This window comes from Mustela erminea, chromosome 17 (assembly GCF_009829155.1).
Source record: "Mustela erminea isolate mMusErm1 chromosome 17, mMusErm1.Pri, whole genome shotgun sequence".
Taxonomy (NCBI): Eukaryota; Metazoa; Chordata; class Mammalia; order Carnivora; family Mustelidae; genus Mustela; species Mustela erminea.
Window position 1 is genome coordinate 42,595,635 of NC_045630.1, and position 19,442 is coordinate 42,615,076.

The 19,442-nt window shown below is 39.8% G+C and overlaps 1 protein-coding gene and 1 non-coding gene across 4 annotated transcripts in view; both read left to right on the plus strand.

Annotated features, from left to right (window-relative positions):
• Window positions 1-19,442, plus strand: part of IPO9 (importin 9) — a 55,418-nt gene that overhangs the window by 29,518 nt on the left and 6,458 nt on the right. For all 3 annotated transcript variants that reach the window (XM_032317506.1, XM_032317508.1, XM_032317507.1), the window contains 4 exons: window positions 997-1,103; window positions 1,476-1,615; window positions 4,354-4,513; window positions 17,763-17,989. In XM_032317506.1, the coding sequence (XP_032173397.1) occupies window positions 997-1,103; window positions 1,476-1,615; window positions 4,354-4,513; window positions 17,763-17,989 (634 nt within the window). The remainder of the gene's footprint in view (window positions 1-996; window positions 1,104-1,475; window positions 1,616-4,353; window positions 4,514-17,762; window positions 17,990-19,442) is intronic.
• Window positions 4,677-4,812, plus strand: LOC116576835. Its single transcript, XR_004280298.1, has one exon. It is a non-coding gene; the product is annotated as a small nucleolar RNA SNORA42/SNORA80 family (small nucleolar RNA).

Consider the following 19,442-nt stretch of genomic DNA (forward strand, 5'->3'; position numbering starts at 1 on the left):
ATCCAAACATCTGCTATTTTCTTTGGCCCTGACTGGAACATAGAGTTTTCTCTAGGCTTAAGTTCTGTGAAGAAGCTGCCTCTTGCTGTGTTGGGTCAGAGGTTTGTTCTCATTATTAGCGAACATTTCTTATTGTCCTTCAGTATTTCTAAGGCAGCTAGGAAAGATCACATTAAGTTCCCATTTGTAGATTAGCCTTATTTTTTCTATAGTCACACTCCGAGAGAATAAATAACCTGACCCATTGTCATACGAAGCTTACTTAGTCTATTACAGCTCACTTACACTCTACTCAGTCTAGCCATTGGGAGCTTTACATTTTGTTAGTTTTCCAGTGCCTAGGCACTGCAGAAATATAAATATTACTCTAATTCCGTTAAAGATCCTGAACTAAGAGGGGTTGTATTTTTAATACACCTCATCAGATTTTAGAATGTATACGTGAAAGAGTTTGAACCACTGAGTTTGCAGTTTTCAGTTTGCAATTAAAATGCGTTTAATTCGGGGCACCTGGGTGGCTCAGTGGGTTAAAGCCTCTGCCTTCGGCTCAGGTCATGGTCCCGGGGTCCTGGGATCGAGCCCCGCATCGGGCTCTCTGCTTGGCAGGGAGCCTGCTTCCTCCTTTCTCTCTCTGCCTGCCTCTCTGCCTGCTTGTGATCTCTGTCTGTCAAATGAATAAATAAAAATCTTTAATAAAAAAAAAAAATGCGTTTAATTCAGGACACCTGAGTGGCTCAGTTGGTTGAGTGTCTGCCTACGGCTAAGGTCATGATCCCAGGGTGCTGGGATCAAGTTCTACATCCGCTCCTTGCTCACCCGGAGCCTGCTTCTCCCTCTGCCTGCCACTCCCCCCTGCTTTTGCACACATGCTTGCTGGCTCGCTCTCTCTCTCTCTCTCTCTCACTCTCTCTGACAACGAAATAAAATCTTTTTTTAAAAAAAAAGTGGGTTTAATTTGCACAAACAGGTTTATTAGCCCCTCCCCTCTCTCCCTAGGCTGTGGCCACTGATTTCCAGAATGAGAGTGCGGCAGCCCTGGCTGCTGCAGCCACTCGGCATTTACAAGAAGCTGAGCAAACCAAAAACAGCGGTACCGAACACTGGTAAGAGTGAGCAGCAGATATTTAACTTAGGAACATATTCTGGGCATCAGATCTGAGACAATCAAATCCTTGCTTTGAATCATGTGTTTTAAAGCAGTTTTTCCCAACCTTCAATAATTGGTTACAATGCTTTTATTTTACCCTTTAATTTAAAAAGCCTTGGAGGGAAGGACTTTAACTTTGTGTTTAATTAGAGAAATCTGTTTATCTAAATGTCACTGTTTTCAGCTCTAGATTTAGGTAGGAAGGACAGAAAATGGGCTTTTGGGGTCAGATTGTGCTGAAATGCCCTTTCAGGTTTTTCCTTCCCTCAGGTGTTTATCATTTTGGCAGTGTAGTTTGTTTTACCAGACTGTGGTATCGCTTTCTCAGGTGGAAGATACACGAGGCATGTATGCTTGCCCTTGGCTCAGTGAAGTCCATCATCACAGACAGTGTGAAGAATGGCAGGATCCATTTTGACATGCACGGGTTCCTGACCAATGTCATCCTTGCAGACCTCAACCTTTCAGGTATGTTTCAGCACAATGCCAGGATTCTCGAAGATACTTAAACCTGTCATCATCTCGGTTACGTTGTTCACTTAGATAGGTAAACCAAGTATTCTTGTGTCCTTTGGTTAAAAAGTCTTTCTACACACTAGAGCTTGAACTCATCTGAACCACTAAAACAGCCTAGAGACCTTGACTCAGCTTTACCAACTAAGAAATATTGCCACATTCATAATTTTTCCACTCTGTTGACATTTCCTTCCAAGTCACTGCTTATATTTATGGCTGGTTTTAGCATTTGAATAGGATGCAAATTTGGTTACTGTACCTTGAGAACTTTGGCTTGAGTTTTGTCATTATTAAGTCCAAAATACCTTCAGGCGGTTTGTGTCAAGCTCATTCTTCCTGTTTGTTTCCTGTCATTTTTCACAAACTTTATTCCTGGCCAATATCCAAATAATTAAAATGTTCCATTCTCAAGTCCATGTTAATTACTTGTCTTAAAAAAAAAAAAAGTTGGCTCTACTATATTAGACTTGGAGTTCTCCAGCAATGCAGAACAGTAGCTAAGAATTACCATCTCTCTATTTAACATCTTCGGCTATGTTGCTTCTGCCCATGCTATGCCTTATTCTCTTCCTTAGACCCATCCACCCCCACCCTCATTACAAAAGGCCATCTTTGCTTTCTCCAAGTACATAAATCATAGGCTATTTGGCAATATTTGCTCCATTCCCAATCCATTCACATGCCTCTCACTCATAGACTAGCCCTTTGAATAGCCGAAGCCATTTGAAAACATTCTGCTCTGGGGCACCTGGGTGGCTCAGTGGGTTAGGCCTCTGCCTTCAGCTCAGGTCCTGGGATCGAGCCCCACATCAGGCTCTCTGCTAGGCAGGGAGCCTGCTTCCCCCTCTCTCTCTGCCTTCCTCTCTGCCTACTTATGATTTCTCTCTCTGTCAAGTAAATAAATAAAATCTGACTTTAAAGAGGTCAGTCATAATGTCACATAATGTCACTTCCATTCTCTGACTCACAAAATTAAAATGGTTGAACATCCAGAGCTCAGGCCCATTGGGAATATCCTTTTTCACTCTGCACTTATGCTGGTGAGTGTTTTCTTTCTCATACTAGACTGCAAGGTTTCTGAAGGTAGAAATCATGATGCTTGTATTCCACAGTGCCTTGCATGTAATAGGCATTTCATAATTATGTGTTGAATGAAAGTGTTGAAATTTCTTAAGCCCATCAATATATTTTTTGTAGAATTTACCCTAGTAAAGAACCTTCAAAAATTCATGGAGACTTGAGAATATTTATAATTGAGACCGGGGCAAAGTTTAATATATAGCATTTATTATCCTGCCAATAGCTCGAAGCTTTTCTGCATCAGCCATTCTCAAACTTTCTGGTGTCAGGCCCCTTTACACTTAAAAATTACTAGTGATCGAAAGAGTTTTTCTGTGAATTTTATGTGTCAATATTTAGCATATTGGAAATTGAAACTGAGAAGTTTTGGGGCACCTGGGTGGCTCAGATGGTTAAGTATCTGACTTTTGATTTTGGCTCAGGTCATGAAACTAAGCCCCAAATCGGGCTCTGCACTGGGTGTGGAGTCTGCTTAAGATTCTCTCCCTCTGCCTCCCCCACTCTAAAATGAGTAAATAAATAAATCTGAGTAGTTTGTAAAATATAGGAAATGCTAACATACATTTCATTAGCTGTTAGAGCCATGGTGCACACATCAGATCACCTCCGCAAAACTCCACTGTATACTTAAGAAAGAACAAGAATGAAAAAGATGGATCATAACTTGGTATCACTGTGAAAGTTTCAACTTTGGGACTCCCAGGAGTCTCTGGGCCATACTTTGACTTCTGTATGATGGAAATTTGTATGTGATTATCTGACTGGCAAAGGTTGTTATGTTCTGTTCAACAATTCTCAACAACTACATGTTTACGAGTTACTAAGGTAGCCCTGTGATAAGCTGTTTAAGTACAGACTCTGTCTTCAAGCAGCTTATAGTAGGCAGAGGGTAGACATCCTCACACTGGTGGCTGAATAACCAACAAAATATGTAAGAATATATAAGAAAGCTAAAGACTAGCCCAGAGATAGTTAGGATTACTTCAGCCTAAGAGATCAGTTGTATGATGCAAGTAGAGGTTAATGTGTTGGCTTATATACAAGGCACAGAAATGGCAAGGTAAGATGCGAGAAGGGTATGTGCTTGAGTTCAGAGTCCATAAAAGGAAATCATTGATAATGCTAAAGCTACTGATCATAGGGGGTCTTGACTATAATGCTTAACTAAAATGGTCTTTACTTGGTAGACTATGAATTTATTGACAGGTACTAAGTAAAACAATGATAGCTATAATTTATATTGGCTTCAGTAGTGATCCAGGAATAGGGAAAACTGGCAACGGAGACATTTAGAGGACTAACTAGTGGTGCCAGTAAAGGATAAAGAGAGGTAGGGATGGGAATGAAGGAGGTAAGTCTTTTTAGCCTAAGAATATTCAAGATCTGCTTTGCAACAAATAGTGAAAAGCAAAACTGGGAAAATGCATTCTGTACCATAGGTCGAACATTTGCTTTTATCTGATAAGATCATCCTTTTTCCTTATTGGAGTTGTGTATATTATGTAGTATCCAGTTACTGTAACAAGTTGAGGATGGAGGTGGAAAAGGAGGAAGGGCAAATAACGGAAACTTTCATTGTCCAACCCCTAATTGCTCTCTCTTCCTCCCAGTGTCTCCTTTTCTCTTGGGCCGGGCACTTTGGGCTGCCAGTCGGTTCACTGTTGCTATGTCCCCTGAATTGATCCAGCAGTTTCTACAGGCAACAGTTAGTGGTCTTCATGAGACACAACCCCCATCAGTTCGAATTTCTGCCGTGAGAGCCATCTGGGGGTGAGTACACCACCTTAGGGTGATAAGAGAAAATTCCTCAGAGTAGAAGTCCCAAACAGCATTTGGCCAGTGGATTATGTTGCTTGGAAATTTCTGATGAAAATCTCCTACCAAATGGCAAATGAATCATATCAAAAAAACATATCAAGAACATGGCTTCTACGCATGGGTTTGGATTTATGGCAGGCTCGTCCCCCCTGGGCCTCTCATAGTGCCCCATGCCAGAGCAAACTGTGGCCCTGAACCATTGCCTGGCCTCTGTGCCATAGGCTGCAGGCACTGAAGTGGGTCACACAGTGAAAAGAGAAAACAGGAAAAAAAAGAAAGAACTTGGCTTCTTTGAGTCCCAGTAGCTCTTGTTCCCTTTCGTTCCTCATTCCTTGAAAGTTCACTCCAGCTCTGCAAACATCTAGATCAACTCCCTTTCTTAGAAAGGTGAAGACTTGAGAGATAAATAACTTGCATAGGATGGTACAGTGAAGAATTACAGAAACACTGGCACCTGGGTGTCTCTGTTAAGTGTCTGCCTTCGGCTCGGGTCATAGTCCCAGGGTCCTGGTATCGAGCCCCACGTCAGGCTCCCTGCTCAGCTAGAAGCCTGCTTCTCCCTCTCCCCCTGTTTGTGTTCCCTCTTTTGCTGTGTCTCTCTCTGTCAAATAAATAAATAAAAACTTGGGGGAAAAAAAAGAAAAGAAATTATAGAAGCAGGATTAGAGCCTCAGGTCATTTTGTTGATTGATTCTCTGTTTTAGAGACTAAATTTGGGATAACAAGGCTTAGAAACACTGCTTGTTTTTTCCCAGTTTTACCTCCCCTTTTCACAGCTAATACAGTACTAGTGACTCAACTAGTCATTTATTTATATTCCTACCAAGATCAGAGGGAGTATTGTTGTTTTAAGAAATATTTTAATGTCCAAACTTAAGAGTCTCCGTTGAATCCTAAAAACTACCTAAAATCCTAAAAATATAAAATTCATCTTCTACCTACTGGTACTCTCTTCTTACCTTTTGAAACAGAGATGCAGATGCTGGGATTATTATGTATGTCTTTAGAAAGCATTGAGGGGAAATAATGTATGCAGGATGGCTGAATAAGATGCCCCTCACTTGTCTCCCTCCCTCAACAATAACTTAGCATCTGTTGAAGGACAACAGTGCCTTTGTGGGAGCTGTGAGATCCAGAGAGGAGTCTGAAACCCCACTGCTGTCCAAGAACAAGGAGAGCCATTTTGAGAAGTCAGGCTCACACCCAGCGGCTGATGTATCAACCCTAGTCCTGGCTGTAGCCCCAGACACAGCTCCATGTCCTTAAGGGTTGGCTCCAGCCCCATTTGGCTTGGATTCTATCACCAGCATCACACATCAAGTACCTGGGAGGATCTTACCCAGCAGTGTGTTGGAGATTAGAAATACAGACCTCAGTCCCAGCTGCAAACCCTGAAGTAGTCCATGAACTGGCTCTACCCAGTCTCAGCTGTGGTCCAGGGACCCCTGGAGAACACAGATTTAGACAATCACGCAAGGATGAGAGAGCGTTTGCGGCAGTCCAGGAGTCCAGCAGAGAGATTCCAGCACAGCCCTGGAGCCAAAGCAGCCCAAGACTAGACACTTTTAAAGACTGCGAGAAGCAACCATTACTTCAAATGTGAAGACAACAGTCAAGAAAGACTTCAAGGAACATGAAAAATCAAGGAAACATGACACCAAAAAAGCTGTAATTTTTTAAAATGTAATTTTTGAAATGAAAAAATGTAATTTTTGAAATGAAAAAGTAATTTTCCAGTAACTGACCCCAAACACAGAGACGTGTGATATACCTGATAAAGAATCCAAAATAGCTGTTTTAAGGAGCTCAGCTATAAGAAAACACAAAAAACCATTCAGTGAAATCAGAAAAACAATATATAAACAAAATGAGAAGTTCAACAGAGAAATAGAAATCATGAAAAAGAACCAAGCGGAAATCTAGAGATGAAGAATACAATGAATGAAATTTTAAAAAGCAACAGAGACCATCGAAAGCAGAACAACTCAAGAGGAAGAAAGAAACCTGTGAACTAGAAGACAGGACCTTTGAAATTTTCCACTCAAGGAGGGCAAAGAATAAGGAATGAAAAGGAATGAAGAAAACCTGTGTGAACTTGAGGATACCATTAGGAGAAACCATCTGTGATTTATTGGAGCTCCGGAAGGAGAAGAGAGGTAGAAGGGGGCAGAAAGCTTCGTTAAAAGAAAATGTCTGAGAACATCCCAAATCTGAAGAGAGATTATACATCCCAGTTTCATGAAGCTAAAATTTCAATTCAAAATGATCTTCTCCAACATCCATTATAATAAAACTACCATTAGTTTAAAAAAAAAAAAAACTGTCTAAAATCAGATGGCTTTTAAAGCAGCAAGAGAAAAATATTTCTCTCATTTATATGAGCTGACTTTGCAGCAAAAACCTTGCAGGCCAGGAGGGAGTGCTGAAACAAAGAACTGTCAACCAAGAGTATGCGGCAAAGATGTCCTTCAAGAATGAAGGCAAGACAAAGTCTCTCCAGCAAAGCTGAGGGAATTCTTCACCACTAGACCTACCTTACAAGAGGTGCTGAAAGGGATTCTTCAAACTGAACTGAAATTAATATGAAATATACAACACAGGTAAAGATAAGTGTGTAATAAAAGTCAGAATACTCTAATACTGTTATCTGGCAGTGTGGTAACCACTTAACTCTAAAGGTTAAGGGACAAAAGTATTGAAAATAATTAGCTAAATAATTTGTTAATGAATATACAATATAAAAAGTTAAATTGTGACATCAAAAACATAAGAGAGTGAATAAAGTTTAGAGCTTTTGTATAAAGTTATCAGTGTGAAATAAACTGTTACATCTGTAAATGTTTTATGTAGGCCTCACAGTAACCACAGAGCAAAAATCTGTTATAGACAACAGAATCAAAGCATTCCACTATGATTCCACTTTTTGAATCATAAATTCAAAAAGAGAGCAAGAAAGGAAAAAAGGAACAAGGGAACTACAGAAGAGCCAGAAAACAGTAAGGTGGCATTAATAAGTCCTTACTGATCAAAAAAAAATTTTTGTTAATTTCTTTAAAAATTTTTTGGGAGGGGGAGGTAGGCTCCATGCCTAGTGTGGAGCCAGCCCAGTGCACTGCTTGAACTCATGACCCTGAGATCAAAACCTAAGCAGAGATAAAGAGTCATAGGCTTAACTGACTAAACCATCCAGGTGCCTCTCAAAAATTACTTGTAAGTGGATTTAACTCTCTAATCAAGGGACACCTAGGTGGCTCAGTTGGTTAAGCATCTGCTTTCAGCTCAGGTCATGATCCCAGGGTCCTGGGATCGAGCCTGGCATCAGCATCGGGCTCCCTGCTCAGTAGGGAGTCTGCTTCTCTCTCTCCTTCTGCCCCCCCATGCTCTCTCTCTCAAATAAATAAATAAAATCTTTATTAAAAAAATAAATCTCTGGGGCGCCTGGGTGGCTCAGTGGATTAAGCCGCTGCCTTCGGCTCAGGTCATGATCTCAGTGTCCTGGGATCGAGCCCCGCATCGGGCTCTTTGCTCAGCGGGAGCCTGCTTCTCTCTCTCTCTCTGCCTGACTCTCCGCCTACTTGTGATTTCTCTCTCTGTCAAATAAATAAATAAAATCTTAAAAAAAAAAAAAATAAAAAATAAATCTCTAATCAAAAGTCAAGAGTAGCCAAATGGATTTTTTAAAAACAACCCAACTATGTGCTACCTTTAGGAGCCTCACTTAAGGACACATGCTCAAAGTGAGGTGATGGAAGAACTATTCCATGCAAGTAGAAACCAGAACAGAATAAGGGTAGCTATGTTTTTATCATATAAAATAGACTTTTGCTCAGAAGCTGTACAAGAGATAGAAAGAAAGTCATTGTTTAATGATAAAGGGGTCAATTCAACAAAAAGATACAGCATTTGTAAATATATATACATTTGACATTGAAACACCTAAGTATATTAAGCAAATACTGACATCTGAAGGGAAAAATAGACAATAATACAGTAATACTAGGGGACTTTAATAACCCACTTTCAACAATGGATAGGTTATCCAAACAGAAATCAGTAAGGATATACTGAACTTGAATTATACTTTTGACTAAATGGACCTAATAGACATAAAAGAACGTCTTTTCCAACAGCACAAGTATAGACCTCAAGCATGCACAGAACATCCTCCAGGAAAGGTCATGTGTTAGGTCACAAAACAAGTCCTAGCAAACTTAAGATTGAAATCATACCAACTATCTTTTCCAAACACAGTGAAATAACACTAGAAATTAATTACAGGAGGAGAACTAGAAAATACGCAAATATGTTAAAATTAACAAACTCCTAAATAATCAATGGAAAAAGAAATCAAAAGAAAAACAGAAAAAATATCTTGAAATAAAAATGGAAACGTAACATACCAAGACTTAAGGTATGCAGCAAAACCAGTTTTATTTTATTTTTTTAATTTTTAATTTTTATTTTTTTTCTCACCACCCCTGCTCAGCAAAACCAGTTTTAGGAGAGAAGTTTATATATAGAGATAAGTCTCTACATTAAGAAAAGAAAAAAAAAAGATCTCAAACAACTTAACTTTACATCTCAGGAACTAGAAAAAGAACAATAAATTAAGCCCAAAGTTAATAATATGAAGATTGAGCAAAAATAAATAGAGACCAGGAAAACCATAGAAAAAACTAAGTAACCTAAGAGCTCTGTGTCTTGAAAACACAAAACTGACAAACTAGTTAGGCTAAAAAGAAATGAGAGAAGGCTCAAATATAAAATCAGAAATGACAGGGTGCCTGGGTGGCTCAGTGGGTTAACGCCTCTGCCTTTAGCTCAGGTCATGATCCCAGGGTCCTGGGATCGAGCCCCCCATCAGGCTCTCTGCTCAGCGGGGAGCCTGCTTCCCTTCCTGTTTCTCTACCTGCCTCTCTGCCTGCTTGTGATCTCTGTCAAATAAATAAATAAAATCTTTAAAAAAAAAAAATCAGAAATGAGAAGCACCAGGGTGGCTCAGTCAGTTAAGCCTCTGACTCTTGGTTTTAGCTCAGGTCATGATCTCAGGGTCATGAGATTGAGACCCAGGTTGGGCTCTTCTCTCATCAGGGGAGTCTGCTTGAGGATTCTCTCTGTCCCCCTCCCTCTGTCCCTCAAGGCCCTGCTTGCACATATGTGTGCATCCTCTCTCTCTCTCTAAAATAAAGTCTTTTTTAAAAACCAGAAATGAAAGAGGAGACATTATAATTGATATCACAAAAATGCAAAGGATCATAAGAGACTACTATGAATGCCAACAAATTGGATAACCTAGAAGAAATTCCTAGAAACTGTATACAGCGTATCAAGACTGAATTGTGAAAAACAGATAATCTGAACAGACATTAACAAGTAAGGATGTTGGACCAGTAATCAAAAACTTCCCATAAAAGAAAAGTCCAGGACCAGATGATTTCACTGTGAATTCTACCAAACATTTAAAGAACTAATACAAACCTTGCTCTGACTTTCCCAAAAAAACTAAATGCCAAACTCATTTTATAAAGCCAGCATTTACCTGATACCAAAACCAGACAAAGACAGTGCAAGAAAAGAAAACTATAGGCTAATATCCCTGATGAATATAGATGCAGAAAGCCTCAACATAATAGAAAACCAAATTCAACTGTACATTTAAAGGATCACAGCTGTGATCAAGTGGGATTTATCCCTGAAATACAAGGATGGTTCATTCAGCATATGTAAACCAATCAGTGTGATATACCAGTTAATAAAATGAAAGATAAAAATGATAGGATTATATCAGTAGATTCAGTAAAAGCATTTGACAAAATTCAGTATCCATTGATGATAAACACAGTGAGTATAGTGGGAACACACCTTAACACAATAGAGACCAACTATGATAGACCCACAGCTAACATCACGTTTTTCATTTAAGACCAAGAGTAAGGGGCACCTGGGTGGCTCAGTGGGTTAACACCTCTACCTTCAGCTCAGGTCACGATCCCAGGGTCCTGGGATCGAGCCCCCCATCAGGCTCTCTGCTCAGCGGGGAGCCTGCTTCCCTTCCTCTCTCTCTGCCTGCCTCTCTGCCTCCTTGTGATCTCTGTCTGTTAAATAAATAAATAAAATCTTTAAAAAAAAAAAAAATGACCAAGAATAAGACAAGGATGTCCACTATTACCATTCCTATTCCACATAGTAATGGAAGTTTCCAGATTGGAAAGGAAGACATAAACTTGTCTCTTTGCAGTTGACATGGTATTATATATAGAAAAACCTTAAAAACTCCACTGAAACATTGCTAGAACTATTTCAGTAAAGTTACAGGATGCAAGATACACAAAAATCAGTTGTAGTTCTAATAATGAACTTTGAGAAAATTATTAAAACAATACTATTTATAATTGCATCAAGAACAATAAAATACCAAGAATAAATTTAACCAAGTAGGTGGAAGCTCTGTAAACTGAAGAGGTCCCTGGGTGGCTCAGTCAGTTAAGCATCCTACTTCAGCTTGGGTCATGATCTCAAGGTCCTGGGGCTAAACAAGGAACGTGCTTATCCCCTGCCCCTCCCCCCACTCATGCGTGTACGTGCATACACTCTCTCTCTGAAATAATGAAATATTTTATTTAAAAAAAAAAAGATCTGTACACTGATAACTGATATCTGTATACCGTAAAGATACTGAGGAAAGAAATTAAAGAAACACAAATAAGATGGAAAGTTAATTCCATGCTCATGAATTAGAAGAATTAATGTTATTAAAATTTTCACTCCTGAGAACAATCTATAGATTCAGTGCAATTCCTATTAAAACTTCCAGTGGCAGACAGTCTTAAAATTTGTATGGAATCAGAAAAGATCTTGAATGGTCAAAGCAGTCTTGAGAAAAACAAAACTGGAGGCTTCATACTCCGATTTCAAACTATATTACAAAACTATAGTAGTAATCAAAACAGTATGGTATTTTCGTAAAATAGATACGTAGATCAGTGGAACAGAATGCAGAGCCTGGAAATAAACCCACACATAAATGTCAATTAATTTACAGCAAAGGAGCCAAAAGTATATAGTGGGGGAAAAGTAGTCTCTTCAATGAATGGTGTTGGGAAAACTGGTGAGCCATATGCAAAAGAGTGAAACTGAACCCTTATTCTTATATTATACACCAAAGTTAACTCAGAATGGATTAAAAATTTGAACACAAGACCTAAAACCATGAAACTTCTAGAAGAAAACATAGAAGTTAAGATCTGTGGTATTGGTTTTGGCAGTGGCTTTTTGAGTTTGACACTAAGGACAAAGGCAACAAAAGCAAAAAATAAGTAAGGGGGACTACATCAAGCTGAAAAGCTTTTGCACAGCCAAGGAAGCCATCTACAAAATGAAAGGCAACCATCAAAATGGGAGAAAATATTTGTAAAACATATTAATAAGGGATTGATATTCTAAATATATTTTTTAAAAACTCAAAAGCAAATGAAGCAATCAAGTTAAAAAAATGGCACAGGGGGCACCTGGGTGGCTCAGTGGGTTAAAGCCTCTGCCTTCGGCTCAGGTCATGATCTCAGGGTCCTGGGATCAAGCCCCGCATCGGGCTCTCTGCTCGGCAGGGAGCCTGCTTCCCCCACTCTCTCTTTCTGCCTGCCTCTCTGCCTACTTCTGATCTGTCAAATAAATAAATAAAAATCTTTAAAAAAAAAAAATGGCACAGGAACTGAATACAGACTTTACCAAAGAAGACCTGTAAGTGGCCAACAGTTAAGTGAAAAGGTACTTAACATCTCTAATTATCAGGGAAATACAAATCAAAACCACAATGAGATAACACCTCACACGTGTTAGAATGTCTTGTCATCCAAAACAAATGTATTGTTATCCAAAATAACAAGTGTTGATAAGGATGTGGAGAAAAGGGAACCCTTGTACACTGTTGGTGGGAATGTATATTGATTGGTCAAGCAGTATATGAAAAGCAGTATGGGGTTTCCTCAGAAATTTTAAGTAGAATTACCATTTCTTTTAACAATCCCACTTTGGGGTAAATATCCAAAGGACATGAAAACAGGATCTAAAAGAGATCACACTCCCGTGTTCATTGCTTGTTATTTACAGTAGCCAACATATGGGAACAACCCAAGCGTGTCAGCAGATGAAGGGATAGAGATGTGGTGTACATGTGCACTGGAGTATTATTTAGCTGTGAGAAGGAAGGAGCTCCTGCCATTGGCAGCAGCAGGAATGGATCGTAAAGGCATCATGCAAAGTGAAAAAAGCCACCAGACAAATACTGCATGGTATCATTTATATCTAGAACTAAAAATAGAAGTCATTCTCATTTAAAAAGAAAGCAGTGGGGTTACCTGAGTGGCTCAGTCAGTTGAGTGTCAGACTCTTGATTTCAGTTTGGGTCACAATCTCAGGGTCTTGGGATCGAGCCCTTTTACGGGCTCTGGGCTTAGTGCAGAGTCTGCATGTCCCTCTCGCTCTGCTTCTCCAACCACTCATGCTCATTCTGTCTGTCTGTCTCTCTGTCTCAAATAAATAAAATCTTTTAAAAAGTGGCTGTTAGAGGGTGGGGCTGTAGAGAGGTTGATAAAAGGATACACATACTCTCTGAGATGATCAGAGGATCTAATACAAAACTGATGATAGTTGATAACACTGTTGTATAACTGAAATTTTCTAAGAGAATAGAACCTAAATTTTCTCATACACACAAAAATGTATGATGTGTTGGATGCGTTAACAAATGAGATGAGGAGGAACTTTAACAGTGTAGGTGTACATCAATACCATATGACCGCAGTGTACACTTTAATTATCTTACAATGGTATATGTACTTATACCTCAATAAAGCTGAAAAAAATCAAGTTTAAAAAATTTAAGTTGATTTGTTTGTAAAGTTACATTTTATAATCAGAAAAAAATGTGAAGAGAACTTAAAAAAATAATGTTAAGTCTCTGACTACATGGGCACTAATTTACTTGAAAGATGAAGCAAACTTCTGAAAAGGTGACAAAAGCTTTGCACACCAGGGAAATGGACAATTATACATGTTTATAAAATGTTATATAATGTATCAAGGGCTGGATCCCTTGACCACATCTGTGGATCCCAGGTTAGAAACTGTCTATGAAGGGATCCTAGCTATTCTTTTCTTCACAGCCAAGATTTTCCAGTTGATCATTTCCCTATTCAGTTTCCCACCCAGTTACAATCTGGCTTCTGTCCTTACCACATTACTGAAACTGTTCTTTCTGATGTCACTCGCAGACTTTTATGGCCATCATACCACTTTGCTTTTCTTTTGCCCTGGTTTTAATGTATTCTTCCATGTCATAATTATGTATCATTGCAAACTGCCCAAAATCATTTCTGAAACAAGATACTGGTCAACAGATGCTCCTACTTGTGTCACATTTCTCAAATCATAGTTATGCCAGCTTTTCTCCAGAGCTCTAAATTAATGTATCTGCTACTTATCAATACCAGGGCGGATGTATCTTTAAGTATCTAAAAAGCAACACTTCTGCTACTGAGGTTACTGTTGACTCCCTCCAAGCCTGCCCTACCTGTATTCTCTGTTTTAGTAGAAGAAATCGGGACCTTTTTTTTTAAAAGGAATTAGTACCTTTAGATCTTACGCTTGAAGAGATTTTGTATCCCCTGTTTTAGTAAAAGTGGAGATCCCAGATCTCTCCCTTTCAGGTCTTGGTTCCTTCGGCTTTCATCTCTTCTCTCCTACCACTACTAGCCTAGCTTGTATTCTTGACTTCTTGTGTCTAAATTGCTGCTGTCACTTCCTAATAGAAGTCTCTAATAGATGTCTCTGCTCTAGCCTCTATTCCAGCAATCTGTAGTATTTTAGCTGTATAACTGTTCTTTCTAAAACAGAAACCTGAGGGGCACCTGGGTGGCTCAGTGGGTTAAAGCCTCTGCCTTCTGCTCAGGTCTTGATCCCAGGGTCCTGGGATCGAGCCCTGCATTGGGCTCTCTGATCAGCAGGGAGCCTGCTTCCTTCTCTCTCTCTGCCTGTCTCTCTGCCTACTTGTGATAAATAAATAAAATCTTCATTAAAAAAACTAAAAAAGTAGTAAAACAGACACCTGATATTTCTGCTCCTGTAAGTGAAATTCTCATGGTCCCAGTTGTGCTCTTCAAACTGAGATACAGGTATCCTGGTATGCCAGGTGACACATGAAGCCACAGTATAAATCTATGGCATCTTCCTGGGGTTTCAGTGTTGCTTGAAGACTTTGGGGGAGGGCTAAGAAGGTATTAGGAATATTTGTTTAAGAAAAAAAAAAAAAGTTTGAGATACACTGGCTTCCAGAATAGTCTCACCTTCTTTAGTGTGGCATACAAGATCCCATATGATCTAAGCAGATGATGAGATCTCTGTGATCTACCAGACTGTATAGTTTCAGGTTCATCAGAAGAGCAGTAACTGTAAATCTTTAGAGTGGAGAAGCAGAGGGAAGTAGGTAGAGCAGAGTTGAGTACCAGTAGAGAGAAGGGCGCAAAACCTAGTCTAAGGCATTGAGAGCTCGCCAAGGCCAGATGACAGTTTAGCTCTTAAGGAAAAGTTAGATCCAGAGCAAGGTAGAATTGAAAATCAAGATGTTATGCACCAAAAAATAAAAACTACGGGGCTCCTGGGTGGCTCACTTGGTTAAGTGTCCAACTCATGATTTCTGCTCAGGTCATGATCTCATGGGTTGTGGGATCTGCTTGTTCCTCTCCCTCTGTTCCTCCCTCCACTTGCTCGCTCGCTCTCTCTCTCTTTCTCAAATAAGTAAATAAATATTTTTTTAAAAGTCTGTGGACAAATCTGAGAGATCAAAGCCCACAGTTTCACTGTTCATTATGGACCTTTGAACCCAGCATCAGACACAAGTAACATGGTTATAAGCCACTTAAAAAAATTAGGAAAAACCATTTATTGAGTACCTGCAGAGTGCCTTGTTTCTGTACTAGATTCTTTTAACATAGAGAAGCAGCGTTTTTATTGACTTTTATTGCCATTCTGAAGATAAACAATAGTACAGACTTAAATAGTATAATTATATTCCACTGGACATGGTAGGCAGCATTCAGTAAATATTGAATAAGAGGTAAGTTAAAACTGTGTATAGAAAACTTTAAACCCTACAGGTACAAATTTTAGTACACAATTTTCTGTTGTACACAGATACTACACAAATTTATTACTGCATAGAATGGCTATACAAATTGATCTCATTTTAGGATGCAAAATACTCCAAAAAGTACAGAATTTGTACAACATGAAAGTTAAATATTCTCCTACTAATTAACAGTTATGCTAGAAAAGATGTTAAAAACTGTCTAACTGTTGGGATGCTTGGGTGGCTCAGTCAGTTAAGCATCTGCCTTCAGCTCAGATCATGATCCCAGAGTCCTGGAATTGAGTCCTGCATCAGACTCCTTGCTCCCCAGGGATCCTCCTTCTCCCTCTGCCTGCCACTCCCCCTCCCTGTGCTCTCTGTCTCGGACAAATAAACAAATAAAATCTTTAAAACAAAACAATACAAAAAAGAACCTGTAACTATTTGGGGGGACCTGGGTGGCTTAGTTGAGCATCTCTCCCTCTCTCTCTTTTTTTTTTTTTTTTTAAAGATTTTATTTATCTGACAGAGCACAAGCAGGCAGAGGAAAGAGAGAAGGAGGCGTTGCACCAAGCAGAGAGACTGAAGTGGGGCTTAATTCTAGGACCCTGGGATCATGACCTAAGCAGAAGGCATGTACTTAACCAATGAGCCCCTGAGACACCCCTACTCAAAGATTTATTGATTGATTGATTGATGGGTTGATTGGAGAGAAAAAGCACAAATGGGAGAGCCAGATGGATAGAGAATCCAGAGTGATTTTGCACAGAGCCCAGAGCGAGCCCAGAGCCCAGTGCAGGGCCCGATCTCATGCCCCTGAGATCACTAGCTGAGCTAAAATCAGGGAGTCAGACGCTCAACCGACTGAGCCACCCAGAGTCTTTCCCCAATCCTGTTTTTGTTTTGTTTGGGGTTTGTTTTTAAGATTTATTTAAGAGTCTTGGGGCGCCTGGGTGGCTCAGAGGGTTGAGCCTCTGCCTTCAGCTCAGTCATGGTCTCAGGGTCCTGGGATCGAGCCCCACATGGGGCTCTCTGCTCAGTGGGGAGTCTGCTTCCCTCTCTCTCTGCCTACTTGTGATCTCTCTCTCTCTGTGTCAAATAAATAAAATCTTTTTTTAAAAAATGACATCAGGGGCACCTGGGTGGCTCAGTGGGTTAAAGCCTCTGCCTTCTGCTCAGGTCATGATCCTAGGGTCCCGGGATCGAGCCCCACATCCGGCTGTCTGCTCAGCAGGGAGCCTACTTCCTTTCCTCTCTCTTTCTGCCTGCTTCTCTGCCTCCTTGTGATCTCTGTCAAATAAATAAGTAAAATCTTTTAAAAAATAAAAAATAAAATTTTTAAAAATGACATCAGACTCTTGGGGCACCTGGGTGGCTCAGTGGGTTAAAGCCTCTGCCTTCGGCTCAGGTCATGATCCCAGGGTCCTGGGATCGAGCCCCGAATCGGGCTCTCTGCTGAGCAGGGAACCTGCTTCCCCCTCTCTCTGTCTGCCTGTCTCTCTCTCTGCCTACTTGTGATCTCTGTCTATCAAATAAATAAAATTTTTTTTTAATAAATAAAAATGACATCAGACTCTTGATTTTGGCTCAAGTCATGATCTCAGGGTCATGGGATCGAGCCCTTCATTAGACTCTGTGCTCAGCAGGAAGTCTGCTTCTCCTTGTCCCTCTGCTCTTCCTCCCCCACTCACTCTCTCTCAAATAAACAAATTTTTAAAAAAAACTGTTAACTATTTGAAAAATAACAGGAATATCTATCAAAATCAGAAGGATGTGATTATAGCAGTAATCCAAGGAATTATAAAGCATTTAATTAACATCTTACTAATTTGAATATAATTATATGACAGAGTGGGAGAGGGATGAAAGTTTAAAACAGCAAAAAATCAAAGCAGAAATAAATTCACTTAGAGATGGTGGTGCTGATGTTTACAAAATATGCCCCAGAAAGGTGTGAAAACTAACTCTGCAAGTAGCTTCATAATGCTTTAATCTGTGATACCAACTAGAAAAAACAGGAGTTAAAAGTTCCACTTGTGAGTAATGCTTTCTTCTCTCTCTCTCTTTCTCTCCCTGTAGTTATTGTGACCAACTGAAAGTCTCAGAGAGTACCCACGTGCTTCAGCCTTTCCTCCCCAGTATCCTGGATGGCTTAATTCACCTAGCAGCCCAGTTCAGCTCAGAGGTCCTCAATCTGGTGATGGAGACCCTGTGCATCGTCTGTACAGTAGACCCAGAGTTCACAGCAAGCATGGAAAGCAAAATCTGCCCCTTCACCATCGCCATTTTCCTGAAGTACAGTAACGGTATGCCCCTGGGACTGTGTGCGGATGAGGGACACCAAAGGAAAGGTGGTGCCTGGTGAATTTAGGTGAAACTTTTCCCTGGGTCTCGTGGTCTTAAGCATCGTAAGCAAAGAAAGGCTTTCATTCAGCAAAGAGGTGATCCCGTACTGGAGCTAGAAGAACATCAAAAAGTGGAGTAGGTGTTCTGTCACTCTCACCTGCAGTCAAAACTGGGGAAAAAGACAAATAAAGGGTTAGCAGGCAAGAGGTACAGTTCAGAACTTTAACAATTAAGTGGGAAGTCCAGTGACTAAATCCCCTAAAAGAAGGGGCCTACAGCTATCATGTAGAAAATGAGATACTGAAGAAAGACCTGTGCAAAGGGTTATGAACAATGGAGGTCATCACATGGCTTTTGTAGTAGCAAAAATTTAGAAGTAATAAGAAAAAATTAGTTACATTTATTATATCCGTAAAGTGAAATACCGTGCAGCCTCTAAACATCACACTTGAAAGGAATGGTTAAAGCCGTGGGAAAGTGCTCACGTTCTAAGAAGAGAATAGGAGGTTTTCCAAACTGCATAGAGTATAACCCCAAGTTTTGGGTTTGTTTTAGACAAGAATTAATTTATAGATACGTACATAGAAAAAGTACCAGAAGAAAATACATCCAAGTGTTAAGGTAGGTCTCTCTAGGTTGTGGAACTCCAGGTGTTTTCTTTCCTTGAATACTTTTCCTGCATTTTGACTTTTTCAATAGTGAGTGTGCATTATTAACAGCACTTCAGTTGTGTAATGCCTCATTACCAGAAAAAAATATTGAGGATATTTGTTTTTATAGAGGGAGTGCCAATATTAAAATACAGGATATATAGAGGTAGGAGTTACATAATATGATATCATACTAAATGTTTTATTTGATTGGCTTTTTCACTTAAAATGTGTCCTGAAGGGACACCTGGGTGGCTCAGTCAGTTAAGTATCTGCCTTTGGCTCAGGTCATAATCCCAGGTTCTGGGATTGAGTCCTGCAGTATTGGGCAGCTTGCTAAGCAGAGAGCTTGCTTCTCCCTTTGCCTTTCATTCCCCCTGCTTCTGCTCTTCTCTGACAAAATAAATAAACAAACTCTTAAAAAAAAAAAAAGAAAAAAGGTGTCCTGAAGAGGTTTCCATGTTGCACTCCTAGATACCTCTCATTCTTCTCAGCCGTCACGTAATATTCCCTAAAATGGCTATAGCGTAATCTGCTGGTTCTGTTAATGCACATCTAGAATGTTCAGTTTTTTTCAAAGCAATGGTGCAGTGATACTTTCTATTTTTTCTTGCTCGATATAGGAGGAAATGTTTCTTAAGTAGGTGAAGTAGGTCAAGCCAAAGTTTCATTTCTTCACAAGGCTCTGCCTTGTGAGGGTTTTGCCTTTTGCTTTGGAAATGCTTTGGAAGTTCTTTTTTCTCTCATGACTAACCCCTGGGAG